This window comes from Carassius gibelio, chromosome B6 (assembly GCF_023724105.1).
Source record: "Carassius gibelio isolate Cgi1373 ecotype wild population from Czech Republic chromosome B6, carGib1.2-hapl.c, whole genome shotgun sequence".
Classification (NCBI taxonomy): Eukaryota; Metazoa; Chordata; class Actinopteri; order Cypriniformes; family Cyprinidae; genus Carassius; species Carassius gibelio.
This window is the reverse complement of record NC_068401.1, coordinates 8,589,859-8,612,509: the sequence shown is the minus strand read 5'-3', so window position 1 is coordinate 8,612,509 and position 22,651 is coordinate 8,589,859. Positions and strand designations below refer to the sequence as shown.

General features: G+C 35.5%; 1 protein-coding gene across 7 annotated transcripts in view; it reads left to right on the top strand.

The window, feature by feature from the left end:
- Window positions 1-22,651, top strand: part of LOC127959503 (calcium-dependent secretion activator 1) — a 72,862-nt gene that overhangs the window by 10,083 nt on the left and 40,128 nt on the right. For all 7 annotated transcript variants that reach the window (XM_052558725.1, XM_052558724.1, XM_052558720.1 and 4 more), the window contains exons 2-5: window positions 8,668-8,781; window positions 11,538-11,870; window positions 21,704-21,784; window positions 22,133-22,366. In XM_052558725.1, coding sequence (XP_052414685.1) covers window positions 8,668-8,781; window positions 11,538-11,870; window positions 21,704-21,784; window positions 22,133-22,366 — 762 coding nt within the window. The remainder of the gene's footprint in view (window positions 1-8,667; window positions 8,782-11,537; window positions 11,871-21,703; window positions 21,785-22,132; window positions 22,367-22,651) is intronic.

Sequence of the window (22,651 nt, the reverse complement as noted above, 5' to 3'; positions counted from 1 at the left end):
CTCTGAAAACCATGTTCTCTGGTGTGACACCATATCCTGATTTAAATCGGCAAATTTAAGAGACAACTTTAATTAGTTGAAGGACCCCATTCATGGTCCTGTTAACGAAGCCCCCAGTGAGTTCCATGCCATGTGCACATGATGTATCTTTGTCTCAATATTGTTCAAGTATTTAACTTTTTTGGAACTACTACAAAAGTGTTACGTTTTGTTGTCCTTGGGTGTAACACCCCTAAATTATATTTTTTAATTAAAAACGCCATGTTAAGCTACATAATCATGGATAATTATGCAAATGTGTCTTGCTTACTGCTAATGACAGGTTAGCTTGGATTAATTGACAGAAAAAGGCTGAAACGTCCTATGGTGTGACAGAAAATGTCCACTGGTGTGACGCCTGCACTATCCCACCACAGGAGAACGATGTCACACCAGAGGACAAGGTCTCTTTAAAAATATTTTTTTATAATTATTTAATTTTTATTCTTTTTTTGATCATTTTCAGAGTTCTTAAATATAATAATATCATTAATTAAACTTTTTTTGATGTTTTTTACAGAAAAGTTGTTATAAAGTGTCATGAAAATAAATATAAAATGTGATGCTTTGTTTTTGAGACAGAAATAATTGAGGGAGAGAAATTACAGAAGATAGAGGACAAGAAATATATAGGGAAAATTAACAGGGATCCACCAGAAGGGAGGAGATCCTAAAAGAACAATGTAGAAAATAAACAGAATCAAGACGATTCCTTAAAAAGTAGACATATACAGTAGTTTAAAAAAATCCATTCACATATTTTGTATATAAATCATATTTAGCTGTTCCTCATATACAGCGGGGGGCTAGAAAGGTTTCAGTAACATGCTGATTTATTAAGAGACTGAATTTTATTTCTTTTGTTTTGTTTAAAAACGTTGATATTGTTTGTATCAAAATTAAACTTTCTATCTCCTTTGACATGTTCAAAATTAAATGATGACATGACATGTTTTGATTTTTTTCTCAAAACATCTTTGCGGTAGGGGAAATGCAAATGTCATTAAACCTAAAATGGTAGAATTTGCAGGAAAGGTTTTATCTTGAAATTGTCCAACAATTCATGGAGAAAAATTATGTTAACTATAATTCAATATTAAATAAGTAGTTATTAATAATAATTATATTTAATGCATTTTAAGTTGCATTCAGAATTCATTTGTCTGAGGAGGCACGTGAATGTGTCATAGTCTGTCTGCACTGACTGCATCTTTTCTGTCTGAGCAGCATTAATTCTTCACGGGAAGAAGCCATCTTACAGACTCTGTGTGTCACATGGCACAAGTTCTTATTTTTAGCTGGATTAGTGGAGTTTCAGGCAAGTGCTTTCACCCACACACACGTTAGCTTTCTCTGAGACAGACACACACACACCCATTAACTCTAATACTGAGCAGCACGCTGTAGTTTTTTTCTGGCACAAACACTGTCTCATACTTAGATAACCTCTCAGCTCACGTAGAAGCACCAAAACCTTCTAAAGGCGCTCTCTGTCTTTCCATCTCATGAGACTTTTAGCTTTTCCCATCATTTCCCCCACTTGACTCCCTTACTCACTCTGAACATGTCCTTTTCTTGCCTAGCACACTTCTGTCAAAAGAAAGGCTGGCTTTGGGCTCTGTCTTTTGGAAGTGATTAAAAAGCTACACTTTCACAATCCGCTGAAGCGCTATACTCTGTTCTGCCGATATACTTCACCCGCACCCAAATCCTACATCACACAATCTTATTGTGCTGTCAATATGCCGATAGAGTGTTAGAGAGACAATGTTCTCACACAAAGAGACACATACACAGCTGAGGTCCAGGGATTGAAATGAACATATTTAAAAAGGCACTGTGTTGTGTTGTGAAGCTTTGTGTAAGCAAATGCAAAGTAATCCGTTTGCATTTCCTCTAACACTACTGCTCTGTGACGAGCTTTTGCCGCTTTAGGCTTTATGTTTCTGCTAAAATTCTCTATATGCGTAGGTTTTTTTTTTTTTTTTTTTTTTTACAAAGGAATATTTTATTACAGGGCTTAAGTTGCGAGGCAGCAAAGGATATGTAAGATTGAATGTCAGCCCAGCTGTTAGTCATTTTTGCTTTTGTACAAGAGTTCTATAAACAACAGACTGACCATTAGTTTTTTTTTTCTGTTATTGTTTTATATATTGTTTGCAAGACTTAAAGGACAACAATACTATATCATTAATTCGAACAAGTGGGTGAATACAGAGAAAAAAAAAGAAAAAAAATTTGTTCAACAGGCCTAAACGAGGAACTTTACTGGAGGATATATATTTGAAATGATTATGTTTTTTACTCCGGAAATACCATGTCTAAAATGTAAGTTGTTCAAAATCTTTGTTTATTACACTGCTATATAAAGACATTGTCACACTTGCAGCCAAGCTATTTTTACAAATATTAGCTGTTTGGGGTTTGCCTTTTCTTCATCCTTCTATTCATTTTTTATTTTTTTACCATAATCATCTTAAATATGGTTGATGAATTGGAGTTCAGTTATGCTGAAGGATTCAAATTCAAATTAAATCCAAAATGGAGCCTTCAAATAGCATGTATGAAATGCTAATGCTGGTTTGCATGGTTAATAAATTTGGATGTATTGAGCTTGCGGGGACTGCACAGTAGAGGGCCAGTCTTTCTGCCTTGTGGCTCAGATACACCAAAACTAACCAGCTGCTATCTTCAGCAATGGCTTTGTGGGTTCATAGCCCCTCTGCGCTCTGAGCATCATGCTAAACATAGAAAATGCCATGGAGGGACGCAGGGAGGGGAGAGGAGGAAAAGAGTTGCATGCTGCAGGACAATGCAGAACACTCTGTTCCCCTTTGGAAGATCAGTTCCAAGGAGTCCAGTGAAACTGGGGAATGATTCGTTAGGGCAGTTTTGTGATGCTAACGTTCCTAAGCCAAATCAGCTTTGACGATTGAGCCCTGCATTCAGAGGGTTCATATTATTTGACAGTGTTTGTGCATGTATTTGCAGCTGCAGTGCTGCTGGTATTGTTTTCGTTCATTTGTTCAAGGATTTTGTGTGTCTGTGTGTGTGGATGGTTTCTATGTGCTTGTTAGCTTATTGTTCTGATTATTAATTGCATACAGGGTACAGCAAGCATTAAAAATTGTCTGCTAGAAAGTGCATGACCTCTTTTGTATTTGATATTTTTATATTCTCATTGGCACACAATACTAACAGCATCATCAGTACAACAGAATGAGTTTGTGTAGAATCACACTATTTGTATCGCTTAACCACACAATCTCATTCTTTCAGTTTTCCCTAATATATAATACATTTGTGATTGTATAACATAAAGTATGTTTCATGTCTTAAATTTTAAATATTATTTTTATTTAATATTATGTTAAAAGGATTTTTCAATTTATTGCCACTTGCCACTTGAGTGAAAATGGCTGGTAATGATTTAATAATAGTATTTATATATTATAGTATTTATAGGGTATATTTTGCAATACACCAATGCCCGCTTACAAAAGCAACACATATTACTGACTCTATAAATGTATACTGACTAATATAATATAATATAATATAATATAATATAATATAATATAATATAATATAATATAATATAATATAATATAATATAATGCATTATTTTTTTCAATAGTCTGTCACTCAGGAAACCAAAGATGGAACTGCATTTTATCTTTCCAGATGTTGTTATGTTTCCGGATTTTTTTTTTCAAAATAAATGTATTGTTGTATTTAGCAATTATTGCTTTATAACTGATAAAAAATGACAGCAAAGACTGTTGATTTTATTTTTATTTTTTAAATAAACACTGTTCTTTTGAACTTATTATTTATCATGGGGCCCTGAAAAATAAATACCACAAAAATACTAAGCTGCACAATTGTTGTCAATACTGATGATAATAATAATTTTTTTATAGCGCTGGAATGACCTTAGACCTAAAAGATATTAAAATAGATAACAGTTTTACATTTTTGTTTTATTTTTGTTTGATTCAGTAAATGCAGCACTGTTTAACATAATACATTTAAAAAAATCTATGTTACCAGTTAATATATTAATATTAATATATTAACGTTAATCATTTTTCTTTAATTTAGCATGCATGGCTTCATTCAAAAAGCCTTATCAAAATGCTAAACTCTGAAAGCCAGTGAAAATCCATTTTAGTTGAACATAATGTACTTACAAATGATTACAATGAGATTGCTATATTGAATTTGGCTTTGCGTGTTCCATTTAAATTCAGCCTCTTGTTCCATTTCATTTAGTTGTCTGGGTCTAAATTTGGCAAACATCTCCATTTTCACTCCCCCATTCAGTTATGTAACTTGCTTCCCCCCATCTACCCCCTTTTTTGGTGCCAGGCTTGTATGTAGATGAAATTTAAAATTCTAATGAAATTGAAAAACCAAAACCAGAAATACATTAACTTTGAGATAACTTAAAATGAAATTTGGTTTTATTTGACTTTCTTTTCTTTTATGAAAATATGACAAATGTTAATGATTGAATGCAAACGTGAAACTTCCCCCTCTGTGGAGTAACATTATAATCACTCATCCATATTTCCTATCTCTCTCTTTCTCACTCTCTCTCTCATGCATCATCTCTGGCCCACAGCAAAAGCTGCTGCACTCATGCAATTATCATAATTACTAACGACTTTGCAGTCTGCTGCGGAGTGTGCACATGCACACACTGATAGAGTGCCTCATTTTCTTCTGCTGTTTCTCCATTCACACAAAAGAAAATGTACACTTTTGTTTTTGACACAAACTAAATGTAAAGGACATTAAAAATAAGATACGGTTGCTGAAATTATAATGTTATAGCAGGAGAATGGATTCATCAGGTGAGGTTGAAGTAAAAAGCACTATGATAGTATTTCCAAAGAGACGAGTTTGATTAGCTGAAGCTGAAAAAGACAAGAAGTCAGCAATGTTCAAGTCCAGATGAACCGTCTTTTATTTCTGTTTTGTTAGGTAATTCTACCAAAGTGCTCATTGGAGAAATTACTTTTTTCCATTCTGTGTTGACATATTTCCTATAAAAACATCATGTTACAATGGGACTAGATATATTGGTTCTTGCTAGTCAGTTGCAGAGGAGAAAAAATCTTATTCAACCTTTTGATTAGACCAATATAGGGCTGCACATTTCTTTCTTTCTTTCTTTCTTGCTGACAAAAATAAGATTATGATTTTCAATGCTATATTTTTTTTATTTTTAAAGAGCACCAGGTTTGCTGTGCTTGTTTGTAGGGAAGCATTTACTTATAATGAACTTGCATTCTCCCCTGGTGGTGAAATATGTCTTTGTTTGCTCCAGAGTGTGTACAAATGAATCAGTCTGTTACAGGGCAATCATGATAAGAGGGATCTAGAGGGAATCAATGGGATATCTTGGAAGGGGGTGGAGGTACCATTAGAAGGCTGATGGTTATTGGTCACACCTGTATCTAGGGGCTCAATAGAGAGAAATATTATGGTGCTTCATACAGCCTAATGTAATTATTCCAAAAAATTGTGATGTTCTATATTGTGTAACACCTGCGAAACAGAAAAATAAAGCCTTTATTTTAGCATTATTTATATACTATTAAAGGTGCGACCAATCGAGAGGTTTTTAGTCCTTGTCTGTTTGTTTTAAGGCCATAGATATGCGAATGTACTTCAAAACATTGACAAAATAAACTTCTAACAGACATGATGAATTTAAAATGTATAATCTGTCTCTTCATAGACAGTGTGCCCTCACTTTGATGACCTTATTTTCAGTTTCCACTTCCAGTATGAATTATGTCAACACAGGAAAAAATATGGGGCCTTTAAACACCTGCATTTGAATGTCTTCATTATATATACATGGATGTTATATTCACATCATATGGAGCATGCAGACACACACACACACACACACACACACACACACACACACACACACACACACACACACACACACTCCAGACCTGTCAAACCTCCAGCCTTCATAAAAACTATTCTGGAAAATAAAGAGAAAATCATACTCTGAAATATTGAGGGCTACAAGCTGTTCTTCAGGGCTATAGTATTCTTTGTACAGACAGTTCAGAAAGCAGATAGAGTCAACTGTTCTATGTGTGTGTAAAGGAGAGGGGACAGTAGCCGAGATATGAACACACAGATGGTGCTGTGATGCCTCACAGGCACATGCTACTTTGTACTTTTCCACCTTCCTCCTACACACTTGCACACAGAAAACCATTTTCTTTATATCTTGTCAAACTGGTGGTTTCAAGGCGAATGGCAACATAACATCTTGTTAAACTTTGTGTTTTTTTGCTATGCTCAGCAAGCCACCATATGCATAACAGAGCAATAGAGCACATTTAAAGCTTTTGAATGTTTCAGTGAGATGATAAAACTGTGACTTACAGTACACTGTAAAAAATAATATAATCATGCACATCATTGGCCTTTTATCACATACATAGAAATAATGCATACATACTCTGCAATATAGATACAAATACTGTATGTAAGGGACAACATAAAGTCAACCAGTCATTTTTGCAAAATGTATTCTGACAAGATGATTAGAAGAAGAGGGGGTTTATGTTTTGTGATAATCACTGGCTCATTGTAAATTCATCTACTTATTGCACTGGTACTTACCAAATGAATAAATAAAAACCTATGAAATATTGATTTTAGTTTTTTATTACATGAGAAGAAAGAGTGGAGGGATACACAAGACATTAAACTAGCACTGCTATGTTGGAAATCATGAGAATGTGCTCCTATACACAGTTCAAAGGTCATAATGTGAAATGTTTGACCATAGAATGCCATGATAGACCAATCAGGATTAAGTATTCCAGAAAGCCATGTGGTACTAATGTATACTATGCTAGAAAGAATATCTCTTTGGGTTTGAGACTTTAATCTTTGTGACTTTACCTACCTGAACTTATCTATGCATGAACGGCTTGTAACACTCCAGAGACAAAGGAAAACATGAAATCACATCAAATGACCCGTTTAAAAGGAGGAAAAAAATACATAAATTATTATGTGAAATGTACTGTGTACAAATGAAAAGAAAACACAAACCAGACTACATAAGAATACTTGTTAGGTTGGGATGGTTTGTGCTGACCACAATGTGTTTTGTGCTTTAACTGATTGCTTTTGTTGGTAATTGCACTGAAATCACATAGATATGTTTATGCACACTTCTCATATTCAGCAGCCTAGTACAATATTTTGCTGATTGTTTGCTCCATGTGTTAGGCTGATAAATCACACACGGCTGTTTATGCATTTACAGAATAGACCATTTTCCTGTTCAACCTGTCATGTCATAATTTTGCATATTGTTGTGCAGTTCATAGTAATGTTAAAAGGGATACAGTAGATCATAAAAAAATGTAAATTCTGTCATCATTTACTCACCCTTATACTGTTCCAAACACATTTGCTTTTATGTTTTCAGTGGAACCTGAAAGTAAAACCATGAATAAAAATCTCAACACAACTCTTTTGATGTAAGTGATAATATAAAAATGCATGTTAATATGAGTTCATATTGAATTAAAAACATAAAAAAATATATAATTTTAAAATATTTATTAAAATTTCATTTTTGACTGAGTGATTTTTTTTTTTTTAGGGGGTGGGGGGTTATTTATATGATAAGCAATTCATGTTGCTGGGGTGCAACATTTTGTCCACTGTAAAATCTGGGCCCTGATGCAAAACCAGTTGATATCCACTGTCATAAAACACAGTGGTATTGTAACTGTCAGTGCTTCGCTCTTTTGCTTTATGTGAGGAGGAGGAGGATACTGTTGGGTCTGCTCTTTTTCTCCTTCACAACACTTATCTCGTTCTGTTGCTTACTCGTTCGTCACTCTGTCATCTTGTGCCCTGATGACATTCAGGGAGAGTGATGAATCACATTAGGAGAGAGAGAGAGAGAGAGAGAGAGAGAAGGAAGTAGAAGCGTTTGTAGGCTTGCGGTGAAATAAGATGTATTATGCATGAAAAATCAACATATATAAAAAATATGAAGGATTTAAGTACACAATTTCTGCAAAGGGAAAGTTAAAATTAGACCGTGGGAGTGAGAGAATGAGTGTGAGAGAGATGTAGCTAGAGATTTCTGGCTGTGAGAATAGAGAGAACGTGTGTGATTGAGTTTGAGGGTGAGTGTTTCTTTTTTTTTTAGCTTAAAGCAGAAAGCGTATTTTTAAGTGTAGACGTGAGAAGAGACTATGTTCTTGTGGGAGTGTTTCGGGGAAAAAAAGGATGTATTCAATGTCTCCTGCTAAAAAAGAAACCTACTTTGCTTTTATCATTTGTTTCTGAAAAATCTCTAACCACTTTGTGGTAACATCATTTACTTTAGTCCTGAACCGTAATAGAATTGGATCCATATCTGAGTGTGCAAAATCTGATAACAAATGCAACTGAGACCATTTTAGATTGAGTCACTGATTAAAAGCTAACAGTCTTTATATTGCATTATCTGTAATAACTACAAATGAATGCACTGGTCTTATGAAATATTGTTTGGGTTTTTGCAATCACAAATTATCTGAATTTTGACATTGTTTTATTTTTTTTTATTTCTCCTTGTAGATCACCAAGCAGCAGCTGCAGACTACTAAAGACCGCTTCGAGTCTTTTCTCAAAGGAGACACACAGATTGTGGCAGATGAAGCCTTCATCAATGCAGTTCAGAGCTATTTTGAGGTGAAGTATTATTGCAACAGTAAAATAAATGGTGGAAACTCCCCTTTGTATTGCTCGAGGAATCACTTCAATGCATTGTTGGTAGCTCAGCCTTTTTTAATATCTAATCTTAACCTTTTTTAAGCATCACAGATGGTGCCTCAGACTTATCAGCCTATTTTAGTGTGATATTTGACCAGATATAAAATAATGTAGTGGTTTCCTTATTGGTCAAAGAGGAATGTTGTTAAACTGTAAATTTCACAACCATTATAATGATTTGTGCACTACCATAAAAAGGTAAATGGGCAGTAATTTTTTAAAGAAATTACTACTTTAATTTGACTAGGATACATTAGATTAAAAGGTGACAGTAAATACATCTAAATAATTATTAATTTGAATCATTAAGGAAACCTGAAAAAAGTTATTGGTTCCAGTAGCATTACGGAGCAGCACACCTGTTTAAAACATTGATAATAAAACCATTTTTTGTGTTAGTTATATTAGAATGATTTCTGAAGGATCACGTGACACGAGACTGGAAGAATTGGCTGCTGAAAATTCAGCTTTACCTTCAATGGATTAAATTAAATTAAAAAAAAAAATTAAAATAGAAAGCAGTTATTTTAACTAATAATATGTGGTAATATTACTGTATTTACAGCATTTTTAAAAGAAAACAAATACAGCCTTGGTGAGCATAATAAATAAAAAAAGTAGTTTATTAAAATATTCAAATTGAGAGCATGTGTAATTGTATAGTTTTCTAATAAAAAAAGGTGCAGTAATAGATAAAGGATATTTAAGTAGAATAAGCAGCTAAGAATAAGGATAAGAATATTAAGAATACTAAGAATGGTGCACTGAATTAATTAAATTAGGTTTGGTGTCTCTGTCCATGTAAGGTTGTGACATATTAACCTCGCCTTCAGGCGATTAGCATGGGCTAATGATGGCAAACAACAATGACCCATTGATTATTATACAATGTGTATTGAAATGTTACATAGCCCGTTGTACAGTAGTTACCACACTGCAGATTAGACAAAATATTTAGATGATGACACAACTTTTTTCTAAGTGAATTACCATGGAGATGAGAGTGTCTAAATAGCCCTTTTGGTGACGACTCTCCGTAGCTAAAACATAAGTCTTTACACATGCCCTGTGAAGAGATTGCTATTCTAATGGATTCGAATATTGTGGTCCTGTTGCTGTGGTTTGGGCCTCTGTGCATGCTAATTTACTTGCGCAATATGGCTGAAAGTGGTAATTAAAATACTTTAGGCTGCCTCACATGTGAAATCATTAATATCTGTGCATTTTATTTAATTGCCAAAGCTGTAAGTAATCATTTATTGTAGCCAGTAACAATTACAAGATTCTCATGAGTGTTGCATACAGTATGAGTGCTAGTGTGCAGACATATGCAAGAACTAATAGCTAAGCATATACAGTAAGTGAAAATGGATGTCTTTCATAGTGCCTACAACTTGCAGATAAAATAGGCAATTAGTTATGAAATGGGCAAATTGTGAACTGCTTCATAAAAACACTTCATAAAATCTGTAGAAAAACAGAAAAGACTGCTTATCTCATGCCAGGACATTTCCTTTAAGCCTTAAAACACCATATTTGTAATATAGGTAAACCACCTGTGAAAATAAATATGTAAAATTAATATTAGCACAAAAATTGGTGCCCTATTTTTACAAACTTTTTTAGACTGAAGCAATACTTCTCTGAAACATGCTAATTTCCCCCCTCAGATTTCTATAATAATCCAAGCAGAAAAGCCATTGCAGGGCTTGTTTGCAGAACTGTAAATTTCCAAATTAGTTTGTTATAGCAGGCCACCGAAAGAGAAGCTTATTGTAAACTGCAGTCTGGATCGGGACCAGACAGCAATTTAAATCTCTATTTGTCTTCTTGAATGGAGAACGAGAAGGGCTTTTAAAAGGAATGAAGAAAAGCAGCTGCCAAGGACTCCAATTGTTAAGAAAAACATAAATCATGTTTAACTCGCACCTCTATAAAACCAGATTTGAAACATTGCGTATAGGAAAAGAGGAGGCAGTTGGAACTCAACAGTCATTTCAGTTGGACTAAAGAATAAAATCACAAGTGTTCTCTCCCGTTATTCTGGTTTGAATTAGAAAATATCTCCTGAATAATTCAGGGAGAGAGCCCATAGGACTGCAGCATTTTTGCCCACACTGATCCCATCATTTCGAAGCTGTGAAATTTTAGAGTTACCATTGCTTTCCATGGCTTTAATGACGTTGCTTATATTACTGCAGTATATCACTGTAGATGATGTTGTATCTATCACAGCATAGAATATTAAAGGAGCACTGAGGCATAATTTCCTCTAGCAGATTGCAGTGATTGAAAACACAGTGAATGTTTTCAAGTTATCCAAGTAAAACTTTTTGAAGGGCACATCTGTTTTTTTTTTTTTTTTTTCTGGTTTTATCACCACCTCACCTTTAAAGGCCCGATGAAATGACTTGGCAAGTGCAGTTTTTTGTCTTATGTTAATTATTAATTGGACATATCACTTTTTTAACAAATATTTTATTCAGCCTTTAATTATTCAGTTTTTTTCAGTTTATTTAATTTTATTCAATGAAATCACATTTGTAAATTTAAAGGTAAGTTAAGTCAATGTTAAGAAAGCATATAGCACATGTACGTGACTAAAAATAACAAAACTCCAATTCTGAATATGTTTAGAATTTCTTTTGCCTTCCCCTTGTCTGTGTGAACTGCAGGTTTTTCTGAAGAGCGACCGTGTTGCTAAGATGGTCCAAACAGGAGGTTTATCTGCTCTGGACTGTCGCGAGGTGTTCAAGCGTCATATCGAGAAACGTGTCCGGAGCCTGCCAGAGATCGATGGTCTGAGCAAGGAGACTGTGCTGAGCTCCTGGATGGCTAAGTTTGACACCATCTACCGTGGAGACGAGGACCCACGCAAGGCACAGCAGCGCATGACAGCCAGCGCCGCTTCCGAGCTCATCCTGAGCAAAGAACAGCTCTACGAGATGTTCCAAATGATCCTGGGGATCAAGAAGTTTGAGCACCAGCTGCTGTACCAGGCTTGCCAGGTAGGTGGGAAAGTAGCTGTTTGACCTGTACAACATTTTGGTTATATAAACTATTTTGGGTGAACAGAGACTTGTATGTACACTGTAAAAAATAAGTGTAATTTTAACTGTAAAATTTTGTAAAAACGCTACGGAAAAAAAACTGATAATAGGTTAACAGTAAGTTCCCGTACTATATACAGGGAAAAACTGTAAAAGATCTAACAAAGCATTTAATGTAAATTTACAGTAAAATTCTGTTAATTATACAGCTTTTAGAAGTAAAAAAAGAACAAATCAATGTATAATTTACAGTCTAAAACTGTAAACTGATATTCCCAGAATTCCCTGCGTGACACTCCACGTTTGAAAGTATTTTGTTTAAATAATCATGTTTTTAAATAGTTTTTGTTATCAGTTATGTACATTTGAGCTTTATGTTACATCTTCTGTTGCTTAATGAAAGTTTTTTGCATTATTTAAGTATCACGTGTGTTACCATGATGGTGTTTTGTGTTTGCATAAATGTGCACCTTCTATATGTTAATATATACTTCTGCTTGTGGTGAAGCTACTTGTGATGAGCTTTGATACTTCATGTGGCTTTCTCTTATACAGTACCATCTTTATTATTATGGTGGTTGTCAGTATTTTCAAGGTACAAAACAGATTTAATTTTGTGTGTTGTTGAATTTACTGGTTTATATTCACATATTCTTGTTTGTAAATTACAGCTTTATATTGTAAAATTAACAGTTTTAGACGTAAATGTGTTTACAGTTTTCTGTATTTTTACAAAATTATTCTGGCAACCACAGCTGCCAAAAAGTTTTTGTAAAAACAACAAGAATTTTTTTACAGTGTATAAACCATGGATTGTATTTTATTAGGTTTGCCTTGAAATGAAAGTGTAATTCAAGCAGGTTGTGATCTAGCAATTCCTCTTCTGCTGTTGTTTAATTGTTGGTTTATGCATCGGAATGATGCCTTGGCTGCTGCGAAGCTCCTCGTTGTGCATTTCAAGACCCTTGCATTCTATTTGAAGCTGTTGCACTCAATCTACTTTGAATGTAAATACACACGTCATTTGAACCTCCCCTTAGTGTTCGCAGTGTAATGTTACGGTAAGATCCCCATTGTAACGAGATCTAAGTAAGGCAAAGGTCCCTGATGACTACTTCATAAGATTTTTAGATCTAAAATAATTTGTGTTTTCTCAAGTGAAGGGCGCACTTTGGTTTGATTGTCCTTGGGTTTATAATAAATCAAATTCCATTTCCCTACAGAAACTTCAGTGCTGGCACAGGTATGATGTTTGCCTAGAAGTACAGAAATTACTGTCATTTGGGGATGAAGAGAGCAAAATCAACAACAATTTGCATGTGTCCCTGTATTCAAACGAATAGCAAAAAGGCTTGTTCTGAAGATTTCATAGCATTCTTTAGGAATACAGAAAGTTATTGTGAATGTGTCTCTTCACAGTTTAAGGGAATGCTTTTTGAACATTGAATAAAATACACACATCACCCTAGGACAGCAACTTTATAAGGTATTAAGCCAAAAGTTACATCCGTATGAAAAGCACTGGGCTTATAAAATTGCTAACGCTTATAGTCTTCACATTTTACCACTTTTTCCTCAGCTTTATTGAGAGAGAGAGATCTCATCTGAGCCTCCGCCATTAAATCTCAGTCTTTCAAATGTGCTTTGAAGATGGCTAACCCACTTTTCCTGCTAACTCAGACTTCAGGGTGGGGAATTAGCATACTGTCTACCAATGTTTGTCACTCAGAAAGCCAAAAACACAGCTAAAGTGTGTGTTAGTCCATTTGGTTTTTAATGGATCTTATATTGCTCAGATGGGATGCTACAGAGCATTCACTTGGAGACTAAGTTTATTTCCTTATCCTAATTAAACATCCTCAGTTTGTAAATATGGCCAAATAGGCATTTGTTGAAAGCACTTAAGGGATCTATAACACACTGAAAAATGCCTTTGGGGAAACGCGACGGCAAGAAATCGTTGATATATCAACTTGTAAGCATGTCTTTTCGATGGATGAACAAACAGCAAGCGAGGGGAGCGGAAGAAGTAGGAGGGAAGTTCAGCATAAAATCTCCTCAGTCCTGGCAGCGTTCATGTCAGGGTAGTCAAAACATCACAGTGCTGGCAGGGGCAAAATTGCTGCATCTGCCGACAAATAAGCACACAACCAGCATTTTTCACCATTTCTGTGTGACAAGTATACCTGCAAGCACTGTTTCTGTGACAAACAAACAATGTTTCGCCTCTGATTTTCTGCCAGTTTCACAGACACTTTTTTATATCGTCGAATGCAGATGGTACAGTATATACTCTTACAGAAATAGTTGAAAGTTCTATAATCGTTTACTCAGACTTACGTGCGTTTTCAAACCTATGTGATTTTCTTTCTTCTGGGGAATGATGTTAAGCAATCAGAAATATTAAGCATGATGATGGCTCTTGAAAATATGATTTCTGAAAAGACTGGCTGCTGAAAATTCAGCTTTGCTATCACAGGAATACATTATAGTAAAAAATATATCAAAACAGGAAACAGTTATATAACATTTCACAATATTACTGTTTTAAAGGCTTTTTGATCAAATAAATGCAGCTTTGGCAAGCATAAGAGGCTGACCCCAAACACAGTTTTTGATTTTTGATTTCACAGTTCATTGTTAGGCTTAATGGATATAAAAAGAAAGGGTCATAAAACTATATCTTCAAGATTTTGGCTTATAAGAGATTATATTAGAGAAGCCTCCGAGGCATATGCTTTCTGCAGTAGATGGAGAACTCATGACACAGCTAAAAGAGCTATTTTAATTTAAACACACTTTGAAAAGATCAGAGCCGCAGATTTGGGATGACTCAGAGGCTGGATGTCATATCATCCTGTTGGCAAGATCAGTGCTTTTTATGATCAAAAAGCCCTTGTAATTGCTTTGGGAGATCATCAATTAGCTGGTCAATCAGCATCGATTTATACTAGCTTTGAAAAACTAATTTGGTAAAGGTTACTTATATTTTTTGATGATTTGAGACATGTTACAACTTGCACTTTAAGCTGATCTCACAGCAGGCAGTTGGTTGGATTTCTGAGTCAGTATCAAAAACGTTTACCGACAATTTATTTACAAAGTAAACAAGAATCGATCAGGCTGCTCCACATCAAACCAAGAAAAACCTTTCTCTTGCTCTTTCCCTTTATCCTCAGTAAGGACTCTGTTGTGTGGGTCACAAGGCCATTTGTAGGAGGCGTTTTCTTTTGGCTGCCAAAAGATGCTTCATACACCACCTGCAGTGTATTTAATGAAAGCACAATCACACATAATTGGCAAAAATTGTCTGGTGCTCTGTGGATTCAGCTGGAGCAACTGAGCTGTTGACTGCCCTGCACATACACATACCCATCATCACAAATAAAAACAAACAATCCATTGCATTACGTTCACGGCCAATCTTTCTTTTGGCTTTGTTTTTCCATTTTTCAGAGCTGAAGCTATACATACAGCAAGCCTAGAAAGTATTTGGACATTAAAATGTTAACAATAGAACATTAAATTAAATGACATCTGCAAACAAATTATGCTAGACCTGATACTATACAGGTATGTATTCACTGCTTATTTCAGCACTATAGATATTCCAGGAAATTTGAACGCAGAGGTACTGAACCATCTCAAAGTGTGTGTTATTATCAGCCATTTGCGCATTAATGAACAGAAACCTTTTACAGGAAACCTGTCAAATTAGGATGGATGAGTATGAGTGTAGGATTGCTTTCTGATTATTTTGTCATGCAATAGTTAATGAACCGTGGCGGGCAGTTGTGGCGGGAGTGTTTCGGCAAATATTGTTTGCAAACAAAGGAACCGAGACGGCGTATTTAGTGTTTGCTGGTGCCTTGGCGACTGAAAGCAAAGTCAACACATTTTACTCTAATGCTGAATTCCTAATAGTCATACGGATAACATAAAACTGCATTTCAGGGGTAACGTTGGATTACTTTTCAGTATAATTGCTTGAATTGCTTCTAAGTCAAGTTAAATCTCTTTGAGATAATAGAAAACAGTGAATGTGCTGTGCGCTGTAGTTAGTGCTAGCTCATAAACTGGTCCATTCACGCTCATCTCCCTCCAGTCACAAATAGATTCTCTCTGTGATGCACACCTCTGGTGCTCCCAAGAGCCTCCTCATTGAATTACTGAATAGATTCATTCAGCCTTTCCTGTTTCTTCTCTCTCATTGTTGTCTGTTCTTTGTTGTTTAGGGGACATGTATAGCTTTTAATGTCGGCTTCTCTGACGGTTTAAAAAATGCATGTAAAGAATTGTCTCATATTTACAGTCTAAAAAGAGTTTACAGTGGTAACAATTTAGTATAGGGACCAGTTCTCACTTTGCCTATTAGCATGCAACATATTGGCTATTTATTTGTAATTATAAAGCACATATTCTGCATGACCATATTCTACATCCCTAATCCTACCCAATACCTATACTACACAAATACCTTGCTGTTAATAAGTAGCAAATAAGGCATTTATCTAGGCAAAAGTCAAGTTAATGGTTTGTTAATAGCAAGAATTGGTCCTTAAAATAAAGTGTGACAGTTATAGCCTTAATAAAAATCAACTCAAACCTCTTCCAGTTCAAAATCTCTTTTTATTTTTCCATAGACAACATTGCCGTTGCTATAAGATTGCAATAGGATTTTTCAAATACTAAACATGTTCTATCGCAATAATACTCTTATTGAGAAATAAAAGAGAACAGCTTGATTCGCAGTAAATGAGCCGATGTGAGATGATGAAACACTGGCAGCACATATAAGAAAACCCTAACATAAGTTTCGACAATAGCCGTATGTTGTCTTTGCCAAGCCTACATACAGTAATTATTGCGTGCATATGAAAACTGGCAGTGATATTGTGCTTTGTCAGACAACCTCTATCTCTCTCTTTCTCCCTCTCTCCCTCCCTCTCTCTCTCTCTTTAAAAGCTCCTTTAATTTGTCAGCTCTATTGCTTTGCATTTAAAGCTCCTGTTCATCTCCTCAGGAGTAATTGGAAAAGTTGATACAACCCATATCAGTCCAGCTGACCCAACAACAAAAGCCGTTTCTTAATGTATGTTGGTAACAGTAACAGCAGAAATAGAGAAAGAGAAAAGGTTGGTTCATTGCTGCCGGTGACAGGAGCTGATTATGTGCTCCACTAATCAACAGCTCAGAATGAACCAGCAGGGTTATGGCACACACACAAACACACATACACACACACCCACTGCAAATGATCATTCACATTTTTATGCTATCATGCACTGAAACAATGCATTTGTTCTATATAATAATGTGCATAATTGGTTGTCTTTTCTCCTAATAGCCCTTCAAAAGAATGTGGCTGCTTCTGCCCTTTTTAAAAGAACAGTTCTGCTGTTCTATCCTTTCATTATTTTATAGTACATGACGAACTCTGGCATATTTGACTCTTAACTAAAAAAGAAACCATCAGTCATTTAACACCATATCTCTGTCTACCTGTCTCTTTATTTTTATGTCTCTCATTTGCTACTTCTCTTTCTGTCTTAAGGGCATTTTATACAGTGCATGGTAGGCAGTAAAATTTTTATTTTTTTAAATATATGTTTTACCTTTCTTGTTTTCCATACATGTGATGTCGGAAATAACATGATACCCAGTATTGCACAATGCTAGCAAACAAAAGCATAGTGCATTTGTGAATGTGGCAAATACTATAATAATATTATATTCCAGCCCTTTGCAACTAAATTGATCTTATTATATAGACTTGTTTTAATGATTTTAGTTTTTAAAAAGTAGCATATACTTGCATGGATTCAAATACATTAGTTTTAACACTACATTAATTATGCACCATTATTTTTAGACTAGCATTGTGTTTGTTTAGTAGCTAATTGATTTGCATTAGTGACCATTTGTCCATTAAATGTGTTATTTTCACGTGTTATAAGCACAAATAAAAATCAGCCTATATAAATGTGATTTTTGAAATAAGATTTTTTTTTTTTTGGTGGGTGGGTTATATAGCTTAGGAAAATCAGCAAAAGCATTTTTTGACAACAACATCTTTTTATTGTTAATAAAAGCAATGGAAATACATACAGTATTTTACCTTTGAATGTCTTCTTTTCTAATCTTTCCACATGCACAACAAATCATTTTTGAGCACAAGCACAGCAACCAGTGTTGCTTTCAGTGCCGCCTCCATTCTGCCGCCTCTGTCCCATTGAAAATGAACCAAATTCCTCTTTACTGTGTAAAATGGCCTTACAAATCCTTCATTTTCTACTTCTTTGGTGTGTCTTAATACCCTGCTTTTGCTGACCATTTCAACATGTTTTCTAATCTAACCCTACCCGTGCACACACACACACAAAGACACACACACAAAACCTCTGTCACTTCCTATCTGCCAGACTGGCCAGTAGATCAATAATACAGTAGCCAAGATGTTCAGACTTTTCGAATATATCAGTGGACAGCCGAAGGTCATGCTGTAGGGTTTAGTCACATGACTCGATCTTGTGCTGTCTGCCCTATTACTTCACACAATGTCACTCGCCCACACGCAGCAGAGGAGCCTTGAAGGGAAGAGAGAGAATCAAGACAGGTGGAGAGGTTGTTGAGAGAGATGCTGTGAGAGAGTGTGGTGACAGCAGAAAGCGGCAAGAAAGAGAGAGCAGGGTTGAGAACACAGTCTGCCATCAGCAAATCTAAATGTGTGAATGCATTATTGATGCTGTGAGTCTCTGAGTTTCACTCACTCCATCTCGGTGAGGACTGAGGAATTGGGGCAACAGCTGTCGGGAGCTCCCTCTGCTGAGATGCCACCTCCACGAAACTGAAGCGAACATTACCGTTCGAACCCTGTGCCTGTTACACTGGCTGCTGTTCGTTAAAGCCAACAGGGATTTATAGTGTCTTTTGAATTACAGGGTCCAAACTAAACAAACAGCACTCAAATGCGGAAGATCCTTTGAATTATATTTCAGTGTCTGGAGCTGGTGATTATACCAGGCCTGGAATTTTCTGTTTACTGCTTGCAGTAGAGAACAACAAGAGCAAAGAGAGCTTTCGATTTAATTACAGTGCCTTCAGAAAGTATTTACCTCTTTCTGCTAAACTTTCCATAAGACATCCCTTCCAAAAACAATACATACATTTTGTCAAAGGTAAATATATTTGACTTACTGTACTGTCCATAATGGAGCTTTTAAGCACAAGACTCAAGCTGTAAGTATCCCCTTGAAATTTTATTTCATTTAATTTTTAAGGAACCTATGTTTGACTTTATTTTATTTTGTTTATTTTCCTGTACTTGAATTAGAATTTACTTAAGAGACAACTGCATTATTTGGTGCAATATTTATTATTATTAATTTTTTTGTGTGATTACTTTGTATTATTTTGTATTACTTTATTAACTGTTTTCCTCATATCCACATATATATGAATTTATTAAAAATTGATGCATTTTATACTGCTTTTTGTATAAAAGTAATAATCTACTCAAGGCTGTGTATTACAGTGTTTTTAGCAAGGCTAAGGATGACTGCTTTAACAACACTTACCATTTATTAGTGTAAAATCAATATAATGCATGACTTCCCTTGGCTCGTTGCTTTAATATGCGTTGATATGAAATGTCACACACTGTATGAGTTAAGATAAACACATGCCCATAACATGGCCTTCACACCAGAGTTACAGCTGCTGAATGAAGAACTGATGTAAATAAACTAATGATGAACCTCTGTACAGACAGACACCCGACCTCCATGTTGTGTTTGCCATCTATTATTAAGACTAGGCTTTTGATGAAAGAGCCGTTTACCTTCAAACAGAACAGAAGCGAGCAGAATAAATGAGGAAATTGAGCTTTACTCCCTTGTTTGTAATTGTACCACCAGGTGATTCCTGACCAGCATTTCAGTCGTGTTTACCGATGTCTCCTGTAAATTATTTAAAATGGCTTATTTGTTAGATACGTGCATGAAATGCTTGAGAACCACAGGGAGATGCTCATTTTGCATAGACCGAGAGCAGAGGTTGCCTGTTTCCAAATATTATGGCACGCCCTTCCGCAACTACTCTCCCTCGAGCAAGCCTGGAGAACAATGCGATCATGAAACAGGTCATTAGGTCATTGTAGTCCTCCCAATGTGCCATCAAAGTTCACTCTGGCATTTTTAGTTTCAGTGAAGCCCATATGCAGACTTTAAAAGGCCAAAGGGGTTTTGATCAATAATTTAGACAAAAGCTTTTAGTCGAACACAATTCGGTGGAGAATTCTGCTCCAAATATGCACTTCTTCTATTCCAGGGGTTGCACTAGCACAAATGTGCACACAGAGGGTTCCTGTATTTGCTGAGCTATGCTTAATTAGAACACAGCCTCTGGAGAGCAGGGCAAAAGATAGACAGGGCTCTGGGGATGAGGACTCAACTCTGCCCCTTGTGACAGGGTTTCCCGCTCCAGACTGACTGTCGCCATGGCAAGGGTTGCCTTGGTGCTGTCGCCCGTGGATTCTGTGTGGACAGGAGCAAGAGAGTGACATAGACAGGAAGTGATGGCTTTGGATGGGGAGGCTTTAGATGTCATAACACACAAACAGACAGTGACACTCATGCACGCCCACACACGTGCAACAGAGTTATCAGGGGTGAAGAGATAATTTCCTATTCCAGCACATCAGATTTTCCTCTCCATAGGGGTTTTCCATCTTCCCCAGGGCCCTTGTGGGTGTGATATAGTTTATGCTTTAGGACAGGATTTATATCCATGTGTTTATGTATGAGGGGCTGTATTTGAGCAGAGCAAAAATTTGTTACAGATGGAATATATTAGATTTTATTATTGATGCTGTGTGTGGGTCACAGAATTCTGTGGAATCTGAGGACACGAAATATATAAAGATATACATTTTGGGATACATCAGTTGGTAAAAGTGAAAAGTATGAATAAAAAAAAATATTTGTAACAGATATTAAATGAACTTTTCCTTGAATCACATAGTGAATATTTAAGTTACAGTCATTTTAATTCTTCACAGTTTTGTAAAAGCAACATTTCTACTCTCTAATTCAATGTGAAATGTATACTTTACTTTATTTCAGTTTTATTTCGGTGGAAAATATTTTAAAAGGTTTAATCACTTAATGAAAAGGTCAGTGGCATCTTGAAGGGAGAAGTGCAACTGTTCGTTATTACATTTTTATTTCACAAATGAACAAAAGATCAGTGTTATTTTAGTACTGAAAATATGAATAGTAAAATATATACTAATATTAAATATCTATTCATATTGATAGCTTTTTTTTTTTATTATCTTCAGTTTTCATTTTCAGGTTTTATTAATTTTATGTGCTTTTGTCATTAATTTTTGTTTTGTTTTAGTTTTAATAGTTTTGATACATCATATTAAAATTATTTTAGTCAGCTGCCAAGGCAGTATATCTAATAATTGTTAATAAATATTATGTTTTAATATAATGCAATATTCATATTTTATTATGTCAGTTTAATTGAAATGAATGAAAGTTACTTTTATCAGTTTTAATCACTTAGAGTAATTAGGAACAGTTGTATTTCTGCTTTCAGGATGTGTGTTTCCAATTTACCTTATCAATCTGACCCAGTTATGTCACATGCACTATGTGGTGCAGGAAAGCTGTACCAGGGGTCAGACTTGATTAGATGTCTTCTGGAGATAGGTTGGTATTAGTGTGTGGAGGTTTGAGTGCTAATGGTAACCAGTATATTACTTTGTGTGTGTGTGGTTTCAGTTGGATAATCTGGACGAGCAAGCAGCTCAGATCAGGAGAGAACTGGATGGGCGTCTGCAGATGGCTGATCAGATTGCCCGGGTAAGTCTCATCATTTGATCACATACACGTGGACAGAGATGCTCCGGACGTGCTGTAAACAGAACTGGCATCCATTCCATTGCATATCAGCCAATTCAGTTTATGCACCCACATTTTCACTTTATAATTCAAACAGACTAGAGTTTGCCAAGTAGGACTTGTTCCATAATGAATATCTTTTGGGTCAAGTTGACATTTTGAGTAAGTTAAGCCAGTTAAGCCTTCTTTCATACAAGGTGACAAAATAATAGTTTTAAAAAAATGCTAACATTAGTTAATTTTTTTTAATTGGAATAATTAAAAAATATTAGAATTTACTTATTTGCTATTTCTTAAAAAAAAAATCAGGCTGCCAAATTCCCCAAGTTTGTGTCGAAGGAGATGGAGGCTATGTATATCGAGGAGCTGAAGAGCTCAGTTAACCAGCTGATGGCTAACCTGGAGAGCATGCCGGTTTCAAAGGGAGGAGAGTTCAAACTGCAGAAGCTAAAGAGGGGACACAACACCTCCATCATTGATATGGGACAGGAAGATGAAAACCAGCTGTCCAAGTCTGATGTTGTGCTGTCTTTCACACTTGAGGTAAGAACTGTTCTAGCCTTCAGGCAGTGTTAGTTTTATGCTCAAGGGCAGGGTTCACATAGTATGTCGTCTCATCAGGCCCAGGGGAGAGAGCGTGATTTTTAGTTGTGGCCCTGCTCAATGCTTCCATGCATTTGAATTTCTCTTGAACATCTCTGTCTTGTCTGTTTTGCATACAATTAACCATTAAATGTTAAACAAATAACCAAACTTGAGAGACAACGTAAGATGCGGAAAGAGTGGTAGGAGGAGTAGTTCACCAAAAATTAACATTTGCTAAAAATT